The 21362-nt window shown below is 36.8% G+C and overlaps 1 protein-coding gene across 1 annotated transcript in view; it reads left to right on the top strand.

Moving 5' to 3' along the window:
* wnt10a (Wnt family member 10A) overlaps positions 1–17306 on the top strand; it is a 32794-nt gene extending 15488 nt beyond the window's left edge. Inside the window, exon 4 of the mRNA XM_005801244.2 lies at positions 15145–17306. Within this exon, the coding sequence (XP_005801301.1) occupies positions 15145–15663 (519 nt within the window). The 3' untranslated portion in view covers positions 15664–17306. The remainder of the gene's footprint in view (positions 1–15144) is intronic.
* Positions 17307–21362: the final 4056 nt, after the last annotated feature.

Genomic DNA, 21362 nt, shown 5'->3' on the forward strand with positions numbered 1-21362 from the left:
ATAGGACCCACTCATGGAAGACTGTATAGTCAATATTTCATGCATCAAAGGATTAAAATGCATCAGCGCATACATTTGCATCACATCATTATGCATCAAAGCACACCTACTTTTCATTTGTTCATCTAATTGGTTCTTTTACTACATTGTGACATTACTCAATTCTGTGACTGTCCAACAAATTAAAACAACCAAAATAAAAACAATGACATCTAGATGACAATACATTTCAGGTCTGATGCTAAGTATTTATAATTAAGCTTTGCATGAATCTCTCAGACTTGCTACATCTCCCACTTCAATTGTGTGACACTAATAATTTGGCCATAATGTTTCCAGAAGGATAGAGAGAAAGTGGCAAAAACATTTATTCATGATGCTAAATAGTTAATATAATAGAACTAGTGCTTTTCTTCATAAAACAGTAAGTCTGAACGAAAATGCAATGCAATGCAATTTGAGACTTAATTATTAGAAGTAATAGACAAACTTTAATATCCATCCCTCAGTAGTTTCTGCCATCTTTAAGGTTTCCTACTTCTTCTAAACTCATAACTCCTCAGTTTTTGTCCAACGTTTAATATGTCTTTTCTGTCTAAATTTATTGCAATTTTCAAACTTTTTCCTTCACATGCTACCAAAACCTCTGGTATGTGTTTGTAGATAAGACAATTGTCAAATCTAAATATATAGTGCATTTTTTAAGAATATCTTGAGATGCATCCCATTTGCTGTTTCTTCTAAGACTGCATCCCCTGACATTGTTTTCACATAAACTCAAAATTCAAAGTTTTTTTTTTTTTCTAATAGAAATGATAATGATATAATGATATAAGGCTGTCACACTGGCTCTCTTTTGTCAACACATTTTTTACTCTTGATTAATGTTTCTTTTGACAAGCTTAATAGAGATGCAAGAGGTTGTAATTAGTTGAGAATTTTGCCAGTTTAATTTTTTTTTTCAAAGGCAACGATTACAACCGCCACCGTTTGAAAAGACACCCAAGCATTGTTTTGATGACTAGTTCTAAAGGATTTGCCCTTGGGGGAACTCAAGAAAAAATGTAAATGACATTGATAAGCTGGGCAGCAACCATCTCTGTTGTGGCAGAGAGACAGGTAGTAACCATAAATTGCTCATTGTTCCCCCGTTTCCTCCAGAGTAATTTGGGATCGTATCTTTTCATCAGTTTACTTCTGGTTCCCTTGATTTTGCAGACAAAACACAAATGCGTTCGTCAGCTGAATGCAACAACAGCTGGCCTCTCTGCTGTAGCTGGATGTTAGAGTTAGTCATATACACATTTCTTTGATGTTAGTTTTGTATTTAGCCTTTTTTTCACCAAGAAAATCCCATTGAGATTAAAAAAGTCTTATGAAAGACAATCCTGGCCAAGACTGGCGGCTTGTCAGACTGATGACAAAAGGTTTCTATTAGTGAGGGGGAGTTGATATAACATGAGTAATAATGAACTGCTAAGCTAAATAAAGCCTATATTTTACTCTGTGAGGCCTCTTATTTTGTTTAAACAGATTGGCTCGGTTTCGGTTACCCAATTGTTATTTTGAATGAGTGCTTCATCATAATTCAGGTTTTAAAGGAGGGAAACTGACTCAGGCTGTCTCACGGCACAACATGCATCTTTGTTTTGTATTCTTTGCTTATCTTCATAAAACAACACATCCAGATGAAATGCTCATTAAGAAGGCACATTTTGTAAATCTGAGATGTCATATTGTTAAAATATTCAATTTCCATTCACTGGTGTACAATGTGAAATAACACATCTGTAGAATTAAATATGCTCTTTGTTGCAGTTTTACAATTCAAGTTACAGTGATAAAGATATAATTTGACAAATTAATTTTGATTATCATGGATCCCCTTGTATTGTGACATGATAGGAAATAAACATGTAGTGTGTTGGCATGTTGTTTTTGAGGTATTCTTGCCCATTGATTCAAAATATAATTTTGGCCAACATTTTGTACATATTTAACTTGTGCTGGACAGTGTCATAGTTGGTAGCAGTGTAGCCTTGCAACTAAAAGATCCTTTGTTTAAATCATTCTGCATGGAGTTTGCAAGTTCTCTCTGTGAAAACTATCATTTAAGTAACTTTTACAAAAATATGTTTTTTCCATATTGATTAAAACTGTTACCATGTTGTGACAGGATAATATGAGACAGATACTCTGTGAAAAGATCAAGCTCCTCCACCTTCTCCCAATGTCACTAGCGGTCTGCAGAATTGCCAGGTCAAAAACAACCAATCAGAGACAGGAGGAGCATCTTAGCGCTGTCAATCAATCTCATATACATGGTGCAAAATGTTCTAATGACAAAGAAACAACGTATATGTAAACCAATCATCCAGCGTCATCGGTGTCCATGCTAACTAGCATTCGTGGCAGAAATGTTGTGGTGAGCCAAGATATCAGAAAGCAAGGCGGAGGGCTTTAGAACAAGAGTGGCTGACGGCGCTAAGGCCCTCCTCCTGGCTCTGGTTATCTCTCACTGCGTGGTGTATTTCTGTACTGGGAGGACTGGGAGAAGGTAGAGGAGCTATTTTTTTCATAGATTTTCTGTCTTATGTTCTACCACATAATGATAATTTTAACAAATATGTTAAATACATTTACATGCTGCAACTTTTATGAGAGCACTGGGGGAAGTAATATTCTATCGTAAATGTTTAGGGTTCCAAAGCAAATATTTTTCAAATGTGAGGGAGACACGTTTCCTTCAGACATAATTACTGTGATGCCCTTGTGTCATAGAAAACCTCGTTATTATAGAAATCAGTAGACTAGATTAACTTTGCAGCAGTGGGGATATTTGTAGCTTTCCTATATAAACTATAAAATAAAATAGGGTACAACGCTGGCTCAGCAGGTAAGAGTTGTTCTGTAACCAGTAGGTTGCCAGTTCAAATCCCTACTCTGTCCGTCTCAGTCATTGTGATGGTTTTAGACTCCAGACCCCTGCTTACTGACAGAACTGATGGCCTCTGATGACCTTTGTAGAGATAAAGTGTTCTTCAAATGTCACTGTTGTTAGACATCTGATGCCTTGATCTGCAAAACATTAGCTAGAATGCAGAGCACAGCATCTTAATTATCTTTTAAAAAGCACTTTATGGACTCTTTACTTTGTCTAATGAAGGAAGTTAATTATTAAGTACCACACCAGCTTTATTGAGTCTGATCTCCAACAAGTTACAGGTGGCCACAGACTGGAGAGCACTACTTCAGTGAGCACTAACAGTAGACAGAGCCAACTATAGGTGAAGGTAAATAACTTAGGGGAGGAATAAAGCAGTAAAAGAGAAAAAAGCAGTGGGTGAAGACAGAGAAGCAAATGAGTCAGTGAAGAACTGCAACATCTCACATCTGATTACTTCAGTTGTAAAGTACAATAAAGCCCTATTAAAAACAAGCCACAAACATGCACATGCATACACAAAGTCCCTTGTATTAAACAGAAAACACTGACAGGTGGGGCTGTAAAATAACGCCTACCCATCTCTTGTGTCTTTTCCTTCCAGCAACCTACTGCTATCACCACCTCACCTCCCTACAGCCCGGTCTTTCCCCTGTCCCACTCCCCCCTTCAGAGCAGTAGTCTTTAAGCAGAGGAATGTCGTGGGTTTTTTTTTTTTCTCATTTTTTTTCTCCTTTCACGGGGTTTGCATGTTGCCTCATGCCCACCCGAGGGTTCTCACGACGTCCCGTCTTGTTTTTATCCCTAATTAGTGACTGCTGGCAGTTTGGAAACAGATGTTTAAAACCCTGCAAAAGATTTTAGACTTCAAACAGCGGGGCGGAAAGTAGAAAGAGATTCGCCCTTCCTTCCCTCATTTCTTTCTCCCCTACTCTACCTCCTCCAACCGCTCTCTGGCTGAAACTAAAAATGACAAAGACAATTTGTAGCATCATATAAATAACTCTATTACGTAAACTGCAAGTTTTTGAACAGGTTTTAAAACAATATTTTTTGCTTTTCAGTGCTGAAAAAAATCCATTCCACATCCATTTTGCTGCAGACACAGACAGCCCAGCCTCCCTCTATTGTTAAGCAGCTGTAAGCTGCACACATGGCTGTTCAGTAGTTCACAGTTTGAAGTCAATAAAACATAAGCAGGCAATAAATGTCTTGGCTAAATAGTTGTTGTTTTTTTCTCCTCGGAGTATCCTTATCATTTAAAGAGCACACTTCAAAAATAAATGTTTGGCACACTTCTGTGTGTTCATGTTGCAGGTTTAAGAGCCATGTCAAGGTTCTGTTGAATCCTGTCTTTTCATTAGGTAGCCAGGTGGTGACAGTGCTGGCTACACAACAGTCTGCTGTGTTACTGGCAAGAGTCTTGGTAATTATGATTTACCATCAGGCCCAGACTGCAGGGGAGCAAAGAGAAAGAAAGGCTGCAGCTTTGCAGCAAGGCAGCTACCTGTCTCAACTCCTTTTTACCACTGTTGCATAAATATCTGTAGCTTGTAGCTTGACATCTGAGTGATAGCTTATATCCCAGTTTTTTCTTCTTCTATGTTTTTAAGTCAAATTTGACTTGCCTTTAAAGTTGAAGAGAGAATATTCATTTTCATTTTTACTCCACTGAAGGACGTTGAACAACTGTCAAGTGTGATTACAATCTAAGCAAACTACTTACAGTGAAAACAATCATCTATATAAATAAACAGTGCCTTGGAGAAGTACTCATGCTTCTGCTATCTTACATCACTAACTCCACTGTAATTTAATGACAGATGAACATGACCTAGAACCTAATTATGGGGTGAAAGAAAAATGATTAATGCTTGTAATAAATGTTTACATATATGTAAATGAAAATTGTGGTGTGCAGTTGTATTCTGACTCTTTACTCTGATATACCAAAATAAAACACAGTGCATCATGACAGGTCAGGAGTAAAGTTTGAAAACAGCACCCCAAGCTTTGGAGATTCCATCAAGTACCATTCCATCCACCATGTGAAAATGGAAAGAGTATAGTGCAATAGAAAACCCACAGAGATACGGCCATACATCTAAACAGTCGGGGTTAGGAGACAAGTGCACTAAACAAATAAGTCTTTTGTCAAACAATGGTGGGAAAAAAAGACGTTGAAAGACAGCCATTTAAAGACCAGTTTGCAATTTACCACACACCATGTGCAGTAAATTGTGAAAGAAGGTGCTCTGGTTAGATGAGATAAATGCTGAACCTTCTGGCCTGCAAGCAAGAAGCTATACATTGCATATTAGTAACACTAAACATAAGAGGTCCCTGGGAGTGATGGAGGGGTTGAAGACAACCAAACAGAATACGGAGCAATAATTTACCTTGCAATGGGTCAACACTGAATAACAATGGCATGGTTAAAATCGAAGCATATAAGTGTTTTAAAGTTGCTCAAAGTCCAGCCCTAAATCCAGTTAAGAATCTGTGGACTAAAAGTGAATGTTTCTCCATCAAGTTTGATGAAGTTTGAGTCAATTTGGAATTGACTATGAATACTATTAAGTGTAGAATACTAATGCACACTCTCTTTCATATTTTTTGGGGGAACAAAACAATAAAAATCCATCTATTACACTTCATAAACCTCTATGTGTTAGTATTTTTGCTTAGCATTAGATTGATTTAGACTGAAGTCTGTGGTTGTGATGTGAGAAAAATAAAAAATAAAAACACCCAGGGGATGTGAACACTTTTGCAGGACAAGTCATATTGTGAATGAGAGCATTGCTTTGTACCAAAATGCCAAACTCCTCAACAACGGAAAGAGCTGGTGATTAAAGTTAATCAGCCACTTTAGAGGAGTTTTAATAGAAAAACTTGTTTTTGTAAAGCAGATGTTTTAAAGCAATCAAGGACTAACTTTGTGTATGTGAGGGCTTAACACAGATTTAACTGGGGCTCTGTAAGATTTATTAGCAAGTCATAATGAATTTGAACGGCACCCCTTTGAGATCTGCCCAAACCAGCAAAACTAGGACTCCTAGAACGTTTAATGGCTAATTTAACCCATGAGCAATGATAAACTGCTCATAAGAGGCAATTCAGGTTAATTCACTTACTCAGAAACCACACAAAAGGAATCGACTGTTTGATCAAGAAACTGTAGTGCTGTACTATTCCTGCAGTTCTCTGAGGACATTTTATATCCTCGGTGGCGTGCAGGCCCTTTCTGAAGATACAGAACAAGGAGATCTGTACTCACACATACTGTGCAGATACTAGTAGAGTACATGTGTCTCCTTTACTCATGCACACACACGAGTATGTGGAGAGGCAAATGATGCACAGTAAAAGTTCAACAGGTGGAAGTGCTTATGTCTGTAGTAACATTTTATTAGAGTCTTTAAATGAGAGCTGGGGATACTCATTAACAGTGAGTAAATGCTGCATACATAGACACAACTGCACACACAGTCTAAGATTGCATAGCTGTATACGTTTGCCCTGTAACTGCATGTCATTGTGTCAGCATGTGTATTCATATGCGCGTGCTTAGCTGCTCTTTTGAAGCAAGGCGTTTGATTTGTTTAAAGTGATGTCTGGGTTTAATGTGTTGCTGTGGGATTTGTTTGTGTGCTTTGATTTTGCCTGGGCTTTCTGTTGGGCTTTAGGGTTCTTTAGCAGATCTCCTTTGAACTGGCAAACACAAGGCTGCGAATGGAGTCTGAGCTGTTTATCTGTGAAGAGGGGTCGACCATGGGACACGCAGACATTAGATTAGGATTTTCCCAAAAGAGGTTCATGTTAATGACTCAGGGTTTAGTGCAATGATCAAACTTAAAGCAGCAAGCTACACTAGGAATAAGAGGTTAATTTTTACTGGCACAGTAGAGGTGGTTGGTTGTTGTCAAAGACATTGCTCAATGTTTGTGATTCCATATGCAGAATACATAATTTACTGCAGCCATCCCATGTTGCAACTTATAAAATGTGTCCTAATTGTCAATTTGAAACATCACTTAGAAAAACAACCACATTACCTTGTCGGGTTTTCAGATTAGTCTAAGGTGGGAAGCACAATCATTTACTGCTTAAAGAAATTAGCTGTCAGGAAAGACTAATTATAACCACATTCAATGTTTTATGAGGCCTTTGTCATGCTGCTGGAGTTTTCCTCATATTCTCACTACTGGTCATCACCTCCTGATTCATAACTGTGGAGTTGCCCATTGACTCATTCAAACTTTAATTGAAGTGACAAAACTAATAGTGCGTACCAACACTTTTCCTTTGGCATACTGCAGTCCTGAGTCTTAATATGTTACGAAATAGCTGCAACAGGCAAGTGCATGCAGGAACCGAACTGCCTCATTAAGTTTGTATGTTCTGAAAAATCATCACTGTAATTATTGACTATTGTCAAGAGGCATCCAAAATTTTTCATAGGCACATAACTGCAGGGCTCTGAAATGCAATTCTTAATCCAGCTATTCCTTCATTTTACTCTGTGGCCTGTATGCAGTTTCCTTTGGTCTACTGTGTTATGTCGCCTCCAGTCCTAGTCTGCCACCAATATGTTGTATTTGATCTCTGTCTGGGGTTGTTTTATAGATGCCTCTGTCAACTCTCTTAAGCCCATTAAAAGCTGCCAGATGTCTGTTCTAAATATGGTACACAATTGACTTTCTTTGTAGTGTATAGGCAGAGTAAAAGGTGTTTTTACTTTGCCTATATCTGCTTATGTTTTTCATGGATCATGTTTTGTACAGATAATTAAACCCCTGATATTGAGAAACCAGATCACATGAGAAGTCATTGTAATCAATTAAAGTGCCTTACGAATTTAATGGCTCCCCTGGTGAATCTTTGGATCTCCCATTGCAGCCATTTAGTGAATTAACGCCTGCTTCTGCGATGCGAGGCTTATTTTCCCCAAAGCTCAGACTTGGATCTTCAGTCTTCAGCTGAACTCTGGTCCACAGATCTCCCAAGTTAGCTCCACCATATTAGCAGCAGGGGAAATGGGGAAATGCAAACAAAACAAAAGTGCTTGTCTTACGCTAGCCGGACAAATGGCTCATTGTTTGATGTGTAGTGAAGAGGAAGCAAAGGCCCTCATACTAGAGAAATCCCACAACCGCTAAAATTTGATGCCACTCAATTTTTGTTTTCATTTCGTGAAGAAGGAATTTGGACTCAATGTCTTGTCCAGAGGTTTTCGTGTCATTTCCTTCAGTGGTTCTGGAGGCAAGGGAGAGAGTAAGGGAGTAAAAAGGCAAGGAAGTAAAAAGGTTGTTTGGACTGTTTGACACAGTTCAGTGCGAAAGCGAATTGGACCAGTTGAAAATGTACAAATGCTGCAATTTTGGTCCTCAATCGCACCGAGGGAACCGGACTATCAGGTGTGAAAACACTGTTAGTAAAAAGCAAGCAGATAAGCTTTAAATGATCCTCCAATTGATTGGAAATCTATTGAAAGGGTGAAGCATAATTCTAACAAAATATACCAAGTTATCGTTTCTGTTATAGTGATAGAAACAACTGCTTAATATATTAGCCAAAAGAATAGTCAGTACCTCAAAACATCTTTGACACCAAAGGCCACAGCAGAGAACACATACCGGTAACTGAAAAATGAGAAACTTGGGATCTGTTTATGTTACAGGTTGTTTACATTAAATATCAACTGCAAGTAACAGTAGACAACAAAATCTGAGAGCTGATAGGGTATCAGTTAGATGTAGAGGTAATTGCTGATAATACCAACACACACAAATCAACCTGGCCTGTAATCTCATTTTCCATTTGTCCTAAATTTAATGTCAATATTTTTAGGATTCATTTTCGGACTCTGCAACTGATTTTCTGGTTTTGCTCCAAACTTGTGTAACGGTACAGATAATGTGAAACAGGACTTTTTCTGTTGTTTCTAAAAATCACAATCTTTCCTGTGATCTTCAATCAACCTCCTCGAGTCTTTGAATGCGCTCTGTCGGGAAATATAAAGCCACAAAGTTTTTAGCTCAGACAGGAAGTGTTTGATCAGTCATCCAATTTTAGCCCATGTCTTTATTTCCTCTTGTACTAGATACTCATAGCTAATGCTCTTTGTTTGATGGATCAAATCACATGTTTTACAGGCAGACCACTTCAATTAGAGCGAGAGCAGACAGCTTCCTTATTTCCTGTCACCTGTTAATGGCCCAAATTTTACCTTTTTTGTCTTTCATCTACATGCCAAAAGAGTGTTTCCTAAACACCTAGAGCACATTTCACTCACAGTTATTTTCTTTTGTTGAGGTTTATGGGGTTTGCAAACTCTGTTTTAAACTTTGCCCGCTTAGGGCGTAGGGTGTGCATATGTTAACAATGGATTTAATGAACAAATATATCCCACAAAAGATCTAACAGATGGTATTCCTTTGATGACACATTGGCAGAAGTGTAAAAATTGAAATCAGATGTAATTTCTGTTATTTTGAAAGAACAGTTTTTTTGTATTTCCACTCAAGTCCAAACCTCAGCTGTGAAGGAAGAGACTATAAACTTAATTAGCTATGACGTGCAGAGTTCGAAGATATAAAATGCAGCATTCCCTTTGCCTGTGGCACATGTTCCACTGAAAGTAATCTGTTCTGCTTAGCTGTTTGGCAGAAATCATATCCGAGTCTGATTCTGCCACTAGTCCATCTTGATTAAAAATGTGCTTTTTCTTCTGTGTTGTTATGAAAAACTAGATTAAAGATCAAGTCTTGATCGACTATTAAAGGAATTACTTTAATTTGATGTTTTGTAACTGAATTAATTTATCAAGATGATTGTGAAACTGTTGGTAATGGGCTTAGACAGTCGATTGAAGGGTCAACTAATGACTTCCTACTGTTTCATGCATGGTTGTGGTAACCAGTAGCACATAAGCATATGGAAGCAAGTAACATCGATCTAACTTGTGAACTATATTCTAACGGAAGGATTTTTTTATTGCATAAAGAATTGTACTGATTCAGTTTATCTTTGGCATTAGCTGCAGCCACACTACTTCTTATTGTGCCACACATGTTGACTAATCAAACAATGTATTTTATTTTTGCATTTTAAGTAATTAAAATGCAAAAATAATTACTTAAATTAAATAAATAAAACTTATTTTATTTGTATCAATAAATAATAAAAATTATTTACTGATACAACCAGAAAAAAATCTAAACTTTTGCAATGTCAAAAAGTGTGTAAGTGTGTCTTATATATGAAAGATCTAAAAGTATTTGGCATGCCGAGATTAGGGCATTTTCATTTTCAATGCAGACAGAGTGTGTATTACATGGTTTCAGATCGGGTAACATTATTATCAAGTCATTGCTTTGCTATTCATTGTGAAATTTGTTGCTGTGGTGCCTCTGTCTAATATATATTGTCTCAGTTTTTTGGCAGACCCAAAAAGTCTGTGGCAGCCTGGAGACCAGTTTATGTATAGTGTATGAGATGCTTGAGACTCCCTCTGAAAATGCTTATACCTATCTATCTTTGTAGTTTAAACACCAAAAATAGATCAACATGCATTAATACACACAGTGGAAACCATCTCTGCAGAGGTTATTATCTACAGTCTTCCTTATTTTCTTTGTTGGGGACTACCGCCAATCAGCATCAAGAAAAATAAATGCAGCTCCAGGATTGGCTGCTTTGCAAATACCAGCATTTGAAGCAGCTTTGTGCCGAGTTATTCTAGTCAGAAATGTGCTACCAAAAAGGATTGTGTATGGGCAAAGTTGCTGCAGTCCAGTGAGTATTTCACTTTTTATTTGAATTGTCCATCATAAAGGACAATTATGATGGACAATCTTTTCTCTGAATAAATATTTCTGAAAATATGACTTGGAGATCATTAAAGCTTTAAATCTGTTGATCAGTCAGAATATATCACAAAAAAACACTTCCTCAACCTTATTTTAAAAAAACAAGAAATATATCTTTTTTGTCTTATATATGAAAGATCTAAATAACACTGTACAGAAGCTCTTTTTTTTTAGTTCTACTCTTCTTTGAACCCCCTCTCCCGCTGTGAATGACCCGTCATCAAACAGTAGCAATGTGGATGCAATTATGACTCTTAGGTCAGTTTGTCTCTCTAAGGTTTAAGTGGGCTGGAGCGTTTCATGATTACAGACTTTGCTGTGTGTTTAAGGCCCGGACGTTTGTGATTCTGGGGTTGCCTCTGACTCTTTCTAAAAACTTGCAAAGCTGCTCTCTAAACTCAGTGCAAGTGCTGTTTGAACTGTTTTACTGTTGTTTACCCTAAAATCTTACAGCCTTTATTATCCACTCTCCACTGATCACAACTCCTTTAAACTTTCTTTCATACCTCTAAATCGGTACAACATTGTTTACACAAAAAGTGCAATTGTGTGTTATTTTTTTTATCTCAACAAACTGTAACCAAATCATGCAATGATACAAAAATATTTTGCCATCTTTAAAATGATCATTACAGCATTCACTCTTCAAGATAATGTCAGCATTTTTAAAATCTAGCATAACTTGTACTTAGATGATATAACAATATTAAATTTTCCATAGGAACAATGAAGTACTTTTGACTTAAACTGAATTGATCAACTGGATCTTGAAAGTGTACAAAAAAATCTTAACGTCAGATTATTGGGACTTAAAAATACAACATGATTTAACTTTTTTTCTACGTTTAATGCAATATGTATTGTGTACAATCAAAATAAACATATCCGTTAAACCGGGTGCAGATCTTAGGATTATTTGCCTGCTTAGACAAATCTTCTGCAAAAGAAAATCCCTCCTCATGAGCGTGAATCAGTGGTTTTTGGTTGCTAGTGCAAGTGATGCATCAACCCTCTCTACATTGAGAGATTGTTACATGTAGAACCCATCCAGAGATACATGAATAAGTCCAGGTAAATCCAGAGCAGTAAGATTAAAGACAAGAATGAAATCAAGAAAAGAAAAACAACCTAACCTAAATCAAACCGTGCTTCAACAACGCATCAATTTAAGGATGTGGACATACAGTACAGACCAAAAGTTTGGACACACCTTCTAATTCAATGGGTTTTCTTCATTTTCATGACTATTTATAAGGCAAGAAATCCCACTTATTAACCTGACAGGTCACACCTATGAAGTGAAAACCATTTCAGGTGACTACCTCTTGAAGCTCATCAAGAAAATGCAGAGTGTGTGCAAAGCAGTAATCACAGCAAATGGTTGCTACTTTGAAGAAACTAGAATATAAGGGGTATTTTTAGTTGTTTTACACTTTTTTGTTTAGTGCATATTTCCACATGTGTTATTCATAGTTTTGATGCCTTCAGTGTGAATCTACAATGTCAATAGTCATGAAAATAAAGAAAACTCATTGAATTAAAAGGTGTGTCCAAGCTTTTGGTCTGTACTGTATATGCAACTAGATTATTGAATCTTTTTGTATTTTTTCTATTTCTTTTCTACTTTTTTTATTTATTTTTTAGTTTAATTATATATTTAAAAAACAAATCATATAAACAAAACATTTTGAGAAATTTTTACTTGCCAAAATTCGCCATCGTAAGACAAGTATGCACACTTCTGAGAGCCACTCGAAATAATTCAACTGATGGTGAAATAAAGATATCCAAACAGGAACTACAATTTACCTGTATATGTAATTTAAGTAACAAATATATCTTTTGACTGACACTTTGTGAAGATCTGCTAGTGTGCCATGACCCAGAAACCTAAGCAGGAGAATAGAATTGTTTGTTCTAACAGTGAATAAAACAACAGGTAGAACCAAAGAAACCAGTGGCACAATTACCCCAAAAATGTAAACAAAATTGCCATAGTAAAATTTTAAGTTGGTCAGTTATTAAACATGTGACTTTCTCCCACTTTCTCTGAAGTTAGTTCATGAGGAACTGCATGCTTATTCCTAAATTATCATAGTGACAGGGTGTATTTTGTACTTCATGGCTATGACTGCTTGTGATATTGCTGCAAGCCATTTGTTATCAAGAAGAACATCTAGCACATTTATTGGGAACATGCAGAACTTTGCAAAATTTTGTTTTTGGCACAATGAGAAGGAAAATGAAAATGCATCAGTAGTTCATAGACAGGCAAGGGCAGTACTTCTCTACAAGCCTCTGAGCTTTGTTGCTTACAATATCTTTAGTGCCCGACGTGTGTGTTTGTGTGTGTGTGCCTCTTGATAGGGGCGGCAGCAGTAGCATCTGTCAGTACTCTGGGTGGCCTGGTGTTCCTGTTGGTAATTGGATCTTAAAGTTTTGGACTGGTGCTGACTGATAAACACCCACCAACACACATATGTGCACACATTACAAAAATGGACATGGCTCTTGTAGGACTTGTTTCTGTTTGTTTATGTCTGTGCACCAAATGAAATGAATGAGGTTTTATTTATGCATCAGGATCCTGAGTTGAGTCACCTAAAATTATTTTCAAGCATCATGATAGTTTGTGTGTCAAAGTGTAGTTTAACCAGCATTATCAGAGCCTTTTGCACATTTATGATGAACACTGACTGCATCTGGCATCCTCTTAAACCATTAAAGTGAAAATATGTAAATACCACAAAGCCCTTATGTGTGCAATGCTGTTACATGAGGGTCATCCCTGGAGTCATTATTACATGCCAAACCATGAATAATGACAGTGCTGTCTGTTTGGGTAATACCTGCATCTACTGTGTTATTTGATATCAGTAGGTTTAACCACATACTCAGAGTCAGACCACCTGGATTTCCTACTGGGGAGCTGTCTGTTTCTGTAATGGTTTCTAAGGCATTAAGCATACATAGGAGCACACAACTCATACCATGCATGCGCTGCCTTGCAAAAGTATTTTCTGATTTTACTATTATAACCTTCAATTTATTTATTTATTGTTACATTTTATGTATTGGATTCATGCTTTCCAATAAATAAAATGTATTTTATTTATACATTTTCTATAAGGTAGAAAAGTGAAAAAAGTATGCATGTTTTTTTTCATGTTTTGAATTAAAATCAGAAACAATTAAGCATAAGCTTAATTGAGGATGTTCATTCATGATAATATTCACAGCCCGATAATGATGATGTTCAGCTATGATTCATCTGCCAATAGCACATTCTTTACTGCATCTTGTTGTCCCTTACATGGGTTGTGGAAAACAATATTTTTTTCAGGATTACAATTTATTTATCTCCATTCATCAATCCAGTATCCCTACTTGCAGGGCAATATACTCTATACTTATATATACTAAGACAAGTATACGTAAGCTATATACTTAGTTTCCTTCCATGCAAAGTGGTTTGTATGTTCTCCAGAAAGTTAAATATTGGTCATATCTGACCAGAACACCTGCTTCCACATTTTTGCTTTGTGACCTACATGGCTTATGGCAATCTGAATGTCTTGTGGCTTATTTTTATCAACAGTCATCTTCTTGCCAGTGTTTCACAAAACCAGACTTGTGGAGTGCATGAGTAATGGTCAACAGATTCTTCCAGCTGACCTATAAGTCTCTGCAGCTTCTCCAGAGTTATCATGGGCAGCTGGAACATTTCTCTGATTCATGCTTTCCTAACTTAACTAGTAAGTCTGGGTGGGCAATCATGCCTTGGTAGATTTACAGTTGTGCCATACTCTTTCCATTGTTGGATTGAAAAGTGCTCTGTGGAATGTTCAAGCCTGGACATATTGATTTGTGACCTAACTCAGCTTTAATATTCTCCTAAACTTCATCCCTACATATATTATTTGCTATGTGTGAGGTATTCAAATATCGGGTGCAGCCTATTTATACAGAAAATAAGTTACACATAGTTGGACTTATTTACTAAGTAGGTGACAATTTGGTCAACATTAATTTTATTTAGGAGTATCAGGATACACATCTCAAATTTGTATTTGCAAAATGAACATTCTGTATAATTGTTATGTCACCTGATAATCATGCGCATCTTTGCGTTGCTATGTCACATAAACCTCCAATAAAACGCATTTGCATCTATTTACTAGTGTCTAAAACATTAAAAGCCAAAAGCATTGATGAAAATCATTAATCAACCTTATTCTTGTTCTTCCTATCCCTCACCCAACACCATTTCCTCTCTTTCTCCCTCCTCCCCATTTCCTCTTCCTGTCGTCCTCTGTTGTCTTCCAGGTGGTGCTTGACAACATGAGAAGGAAATGCAAGTGCCACGGGACGTCAGGGAGCTGCCAGCTCAAGACTTGCTGGCAAGTCACTCCAGAGTTTCGGCTGGTGGGTTCAATCCTAAAAGAGCGTTTCCACATTGCCACCCTTATCAAGGCTCAAAACAGGAATAACGGCCAGCTGGATCATTCGAACCATAATAACCACAACAACCACAACCACCATCACAGTCATCGAGAGAACCACCACTCACATCGCCGGCGACTTAACATCAGGGAGCTAGTGTATTTTGAGAAGTCGCCTGATTTCTGTGACCGGGACCTTACCTCAGACTCGGCAGGCACACAGGGCCGGATCTGCAACAAGACTAGCCCAGGGATGGACAACTGTGAGAGCCTGTGCTGTGGGAGGGGGCACAATATCCTGCAGCAGACGCGCAGCGAACGCTGCAACTGCAAGTTTCATTGGTGCTGCTATGTGGTCTGTGAAGAGTGCAGGATAACAGAGTGGGTCAGCGTTTGCAAATGAAGAAAAACACATTAAAAGTCACCAGACTTAAGAATTAAAAGACAGACAAATGCCCCAATGTTTTTTGTCATGGACTGCAGTTTTTTTGTTGCAGAGAAGTCATGGAAGGACAGTGTGACGCATTTGATGTGGCAAACGGAAACCTGTGTTGGTCGGTGTAGAGCGTGCACATGCAGGAGGTGCCTGGAGCTGCCACACACCACCCTTCTTTGGAGACTATGGAACATAGTCATAACTCAGCCTGACTTAGCAAAGAGGATTGCTTCAGAAAGAAAGTAAAATTTCTTCTTAGCTTTATTGGTATAAGATCTATTTGAAATTCTGATTTGCTTTGTATATTTTAAACAATTCATACACTAAGCAGTACAATCAGCAACTGATGGCATTGCTTGAATCCAGCCATTTTCATGTCGCTTGACCACTATCTATACACACAAGTGTAGAAATTTAACAGATTTATTTCAAAACAACAAATAATATTTCAGCACTTGCAGATTTTGTGCCTTCTTGAAGGGCATTTAAGGAGTTTCAATATTTATTTATAGCAGCTGTCATGTTGCACATAAGACAGAGCAGATTTAACTGATACTTTGTAAATCCTCCCATCAATGTTGTTATGTTGTGTGTAATAAAGTATAACCCTGAAAACAACTATGACATCCCTCAAAGAATACATGTTCTAGTTATAGTAAGGAAAGAGAAGATCTAGGTAGGTCTAAAATGAACTTCCAGAATGGACCGAGCTTTTTATATGTCTGCAGCCATGACAACTGACAGGTTGAAGGTAAAGTCAACCAAAAGACAGATCTGAAGCTGCATGTTGGTGCTGTTGCTTTATGGGATTCCTCATGGCACACATTCACCTTCTTCAAAGGGAAGAAATAAAATTAACTTCCAAATACCACTTCTAAACACTAAGTGTGTGGAGCCACTTAATGATAACCACAGACACAAGTTTGTGCCACTGTTTTCGGACCACCAAATAACACAGCACAGATATGCAACTCTCAGTTTCCAGTGTGTCATGTGTGGTCTGTGTGATGTGATACGTGATGTACGAAGATGGTCAGAATGCACATTAAACCCAACAAGTCCACATTTTATCTTTGACGTGATCTAAACAGCACTGTAAATAAAAAATGAGTAATGCTGCACAAATGCCGTCAATAATGTTCAAGTGTGTCAAGAAATTGAGTGTACTTGTACAAGCTCCAGTTGCACACACACTATGGACATCCTTAAGTGAGATCAGGCAAAGTCTTTCCTGTCTTGTGACGCCATTGTCTTGTGTGCAACACTGTAAGCTTCTTGTTGTATCTACATTCACTCGCTTCACAAATCATCAGTGTGTACTATAAGGATATTCTGATGTCAGCTGCAAAGTATATATAAGAAATAGTTTAAGTGAGCTACTTATCAGATGGTGTAATTTATTTAAAGCAATTTATTTTCTGTGTTTAAAACAGAAAAACGGAAATCTGGGATTGTTTAACCAGTATAACTGATAAGTAGTTTGCACATACTAAACAGTGTCCAGCAGAACTTTGAAAGATGTCAGCATTATGTATTCTAAGTGTTAAATGTAATGTATGTTTGTATTTTTCTGTTTTAATATGGTTATTATCTAAGTTATTTTATTTTTGTGGATAACTTAATATTTGTAAGACAATAAAAACAGATTGTTCATGAAAGAGGCTCCATTGTGATCAGTGATGACATGAATTTGTCTTACTATATTACAAAAGGTGCAGCTATTTATGATTTTTTTTTTTCACTAATATTTTCAGTTTTTCCAGACAACCAATCTCAGGCATTTTTTATTTTCTAATTTAGGTTTAAGATATGTTTGATATATGCAGCATTTCAATGAAAACTCACAGTAACAAAGTAACTTGGTTCTGATTTAGGATGGCTGAGTGTTTGGAAATACATACCATCCTTTAAAATGTATATATTTTTATTTATTTGTTATTATTTTGAAGAAAACAGTTTTTACGTTGAATTAAATTTTGTAAAGGCTGTGAAAGGGTAAAACATGAGAGGGAGTCAATGTTTTTTACAGGCACTGCATCTCACTGAATTAAGACCACTCTTAAAGAAACACTGGTATCTGAATAATTGGGTTGCAAAAACTTAAAAGATCACACAGGTATTCAAAGGTCAAGGCACCCCTACCACAAATCTATTGAATCTGAACATTACAGACATAAAAATGGTGAAAAATGTTCCCACTTTATATAATTTATAACCACTATTACAAATTCTTGTCACAAATGATTCATGCATTTAGCTGTGAGTTTTGGATATTCTCGGTGTCACATGGCTCACCTTGGCGTTTCTTATTAATCATCAACGTTTTTCTTCTGCTCAGTAAAAAACCTAGAAAATCCATCAAGTGTTATTTTTGCTCCTGATTGACACTATAAATTTGGTAGAGAAAGGTTAAGCTTTAACTTCAAAATATGGGTCTTTATTTACAAGGTTCATATATTTAATGTTACGGTGGCCCAGAAGAGTCAACCAAATGCAAATGTCACAACTCAACAGCAAAAGCCACAAAGTATATTTAAACCGAATAATAAACTTACTGTGATAAGTTTCCATTTTAGCATAATTTTTTGTTGTTGTGTTGTAACTTTTGCATTTTGTTTATCATTCAGTGGCAACATACTAACAAGTTCTATCGCGTACTGAGCTCTAAATGCAAGACTTCATTCATGTTTTTCTTACTATTGCTGCTAGAGTTATTGACAAAATACTCTAACCTTCCCTGGATGAATGTAGTGTGTATTTTACTGGAAATATTCCACAGTATATTGTGGCTATGGGTAAGCCGCCAAGCTATGTTACTCTCACTGAGAGACCAAAATGACAACAAAAAAGACGATATTTCATTCTGTTTGCCTCTCTGTTGTAATTATAGTTATTACAGCAATTACTCCTGACTTTGCTTGACCTGAATGTTTTGTTAGGAGTCTTCAGATATACCCAGACCAGATAAGACCACACGTTTGTGGTCAAGTGCAGACCCTCCCTTACCAATTGCTGCTTGCGTGCAGAGAGAAATCCTGTTGAGTGTTCTGACTTACTTGTGTATTCTGTGCCTCAAGGGATGTGATGAAGTCACCAAGTGATGTGTAAAAATGCAAGAGATACACTTTTAAAGTAAACAGATGTGAAGTAAAAATGTGCTATTCTGGACTCATGCGAATCTATTCTTATCCAAATATCCAGCTGCTCTCTGATGCACCATATGGACGCTGGATTCAACATGCACACTTCATCCTTAAGTGCGCTGATCCAAGTGAAAATGCTCTTAACAGCCCTCTCTTTGCGTATAAATAGTTTATGTGTGAATGTGTGCTTGGAGTTATGCTGTGTGTGTGAATTGCACGTGTGTGTTTGTTTATGCAGCCATGCCTGTTTCTTTTGGCGGACACATGCGTTTTAGTGACAGAGTGGGCGTATGCACGGTAGTATTATGTTTTCACAATGGCCTGAAACCAAGGTTGAGCAACCTGCTGAGATTGCTGTATGTGTTATTTAACCAGTAGGCTTCACTGGCTGCCAACTGCAAGTTCAAATGGTACTGGACAAAACCTAAAGCTCCACACCTCATGCTTTCTGCCCTGATGTCTTGATTTTAAATAGAAAAAAACAAAGAGACAATTCTCATATGTCTTAAAGACTTGCTAAATTTCTAATCCCTAAAAATAATTATCACATATTAAATTACTTTAAAGAAAAAAAAAGAAACATTAATCTTCATGAGAATGGTTCTTGCCTATGAATGTGAGCAACACCAGGTCTGAACTTGTGCGCTAAGTTTATTTGAACAGTGACTGCTATTTTGATAGAAAACAGGTCACGAGTGACAGAAGATTTGGGCTGAAATAACATCATGCTGGTAAGTTTCGTTTATTTTGTTGTGACTTGAACAAGCACGTCTGAATCACTTGTTAAATATGCTTTAATGTTTTCAATGTAAAGGTCAGAACGTGACTCAATGATGCCCAAGTGGACTTACATATAATCACAGATGATACTTATTGTTAATCACACTGTTTCATAAGCCTTTGACTTAAAAGTGAGAAAGCAAAGAAGGAAGGTAAAATAAAGATGTGCATACTATTTCTATAATTTAACATACAGGTCATGTAAGCTGACTAAGACACTACCTTAGCAGAATGCATTACTGTGATCTGGATCCTAGTGACACCTTTCATTGAATTAGACCTGGGATTCCTATATCCATCTTCCAGTTTTGCTGACAAAGAAAATCTTAGAACAAAAGTTGTTCAAACTGATCTGTGACAAGTGGTTTTTCTGGCCTAGGTTGTCAGCTGTTTTGCACTATGAATGACTATAAATGTAATTGATACAAATAAAAAAAATGCTTCTAAATAAAGTTGCCAAAATACTTTGAGCAGAAAACTGTATGGGAATATAAAATTTGCTGGAAATCCATACAAAATTAAGACAAAAAGTCATAATTTGGGGTGAAAACAGCCTGTTATAGATGTAAACGGTTGTGCAGGAAGACACTGGGCCATTCCCAGAAACCCACATTATCAAAATGTTCTAAAATGTGCAACACTTTGGTCACAGTCTCTTTTTAAGCATTATTATTATTTTTTATGTTAAAAATAATAAGGAAATAGTGACAGATGAGAGATGTGAAGATGCATGATTATAGAAAGCAATTTCCAAGCTAAAGCTATCCAAGTTTAAGGTTTGTCACATTTCATCCATGTGCTTATTAAAAATCCAAGCTCACTTCAGAGTTCAGCAGATCAATTAGTATTTGTTTATCAAATTAATCACCATTCAAATTTGCCCCTGTAGATTTATTATGTTGTCAATGATAATTGGATATTTGTGATGACATCATCATATTTGTAACACCATTAGCAGGAGCCCAATGGGCTCTTAATTTCGCAACTTTGTTAGAAAAAAGAAATATATATATATGTTTACGTGGTAGTTGATCTCTTCTAAAATATTTCAATTATTTTTTTCATTAAAACTTGGGCTTTTATTTCCATTCATAAGTATACATGCCCAGTTAGAGCAAATTCTGCAGGAGGACTGGTACACTTCAATAGAAGGCATCACAAGGTAAGAATGCTATGAAGAAATATTAAAGCAACATTTAAAGACATCAGGCAGGAAATTAAAGCTTGGGTACATATTGGTCTTCCAAATGGACAATAGCTCTAAGCATGCAGCCAAAGCTGCTACAAAGTGGCTTAAAGACAAGAAAGTTGGCATTGCCATCTTAAGCCCCGATCTCAATCCAAAAGAGAAGTTGTGGTTAGATCTGAAAAGGTGTGTGTGGCAGCCTAAACCTGACTGACTTATGGTAGTTCTGTCAAGAGGAATGGACCAGAACTCAAATAAAACCCCAAAAGGTTTAACCCAAGTCATACAATTTAAAAGACGATTATCCCTGTTACGGACCAAATGTATATAAACTTCTGAATTAAAAGTTACAAACAATTCTCTAAAACAATGTTCTCACTAAGTTTTCCTGCATTTAGCAAAGAGGTTTAATTTGGATAATTATGACTAATTTAAAACAAAAAAAGTTTGGTCTGATTTAACTTCAGTCAGTGAGAAAAAAAAGTGTTAGTCTTTTTATTTGGCGTATATCTGGTTTCAACCATATATAGACAAACAAAACCAGAATTACACTTCAC

This window comes from Xiphophorus maculatus, chromosome 7 (genome assembly GCF_002775205.1).
Source record: "Xiphophorus maculatus strain JP 163 A chromosome 7, X_maculatus-5.0-male, whole genome shotgun sequence".
In the NCBI taxonomy this organism is placed as follows: Eukaryota; Metazoa; Chordata; class Actinopteri; order Cyprinodontiformes; family Poeciliidae; genus Xiphophorus; species Xiphophorus maculatus.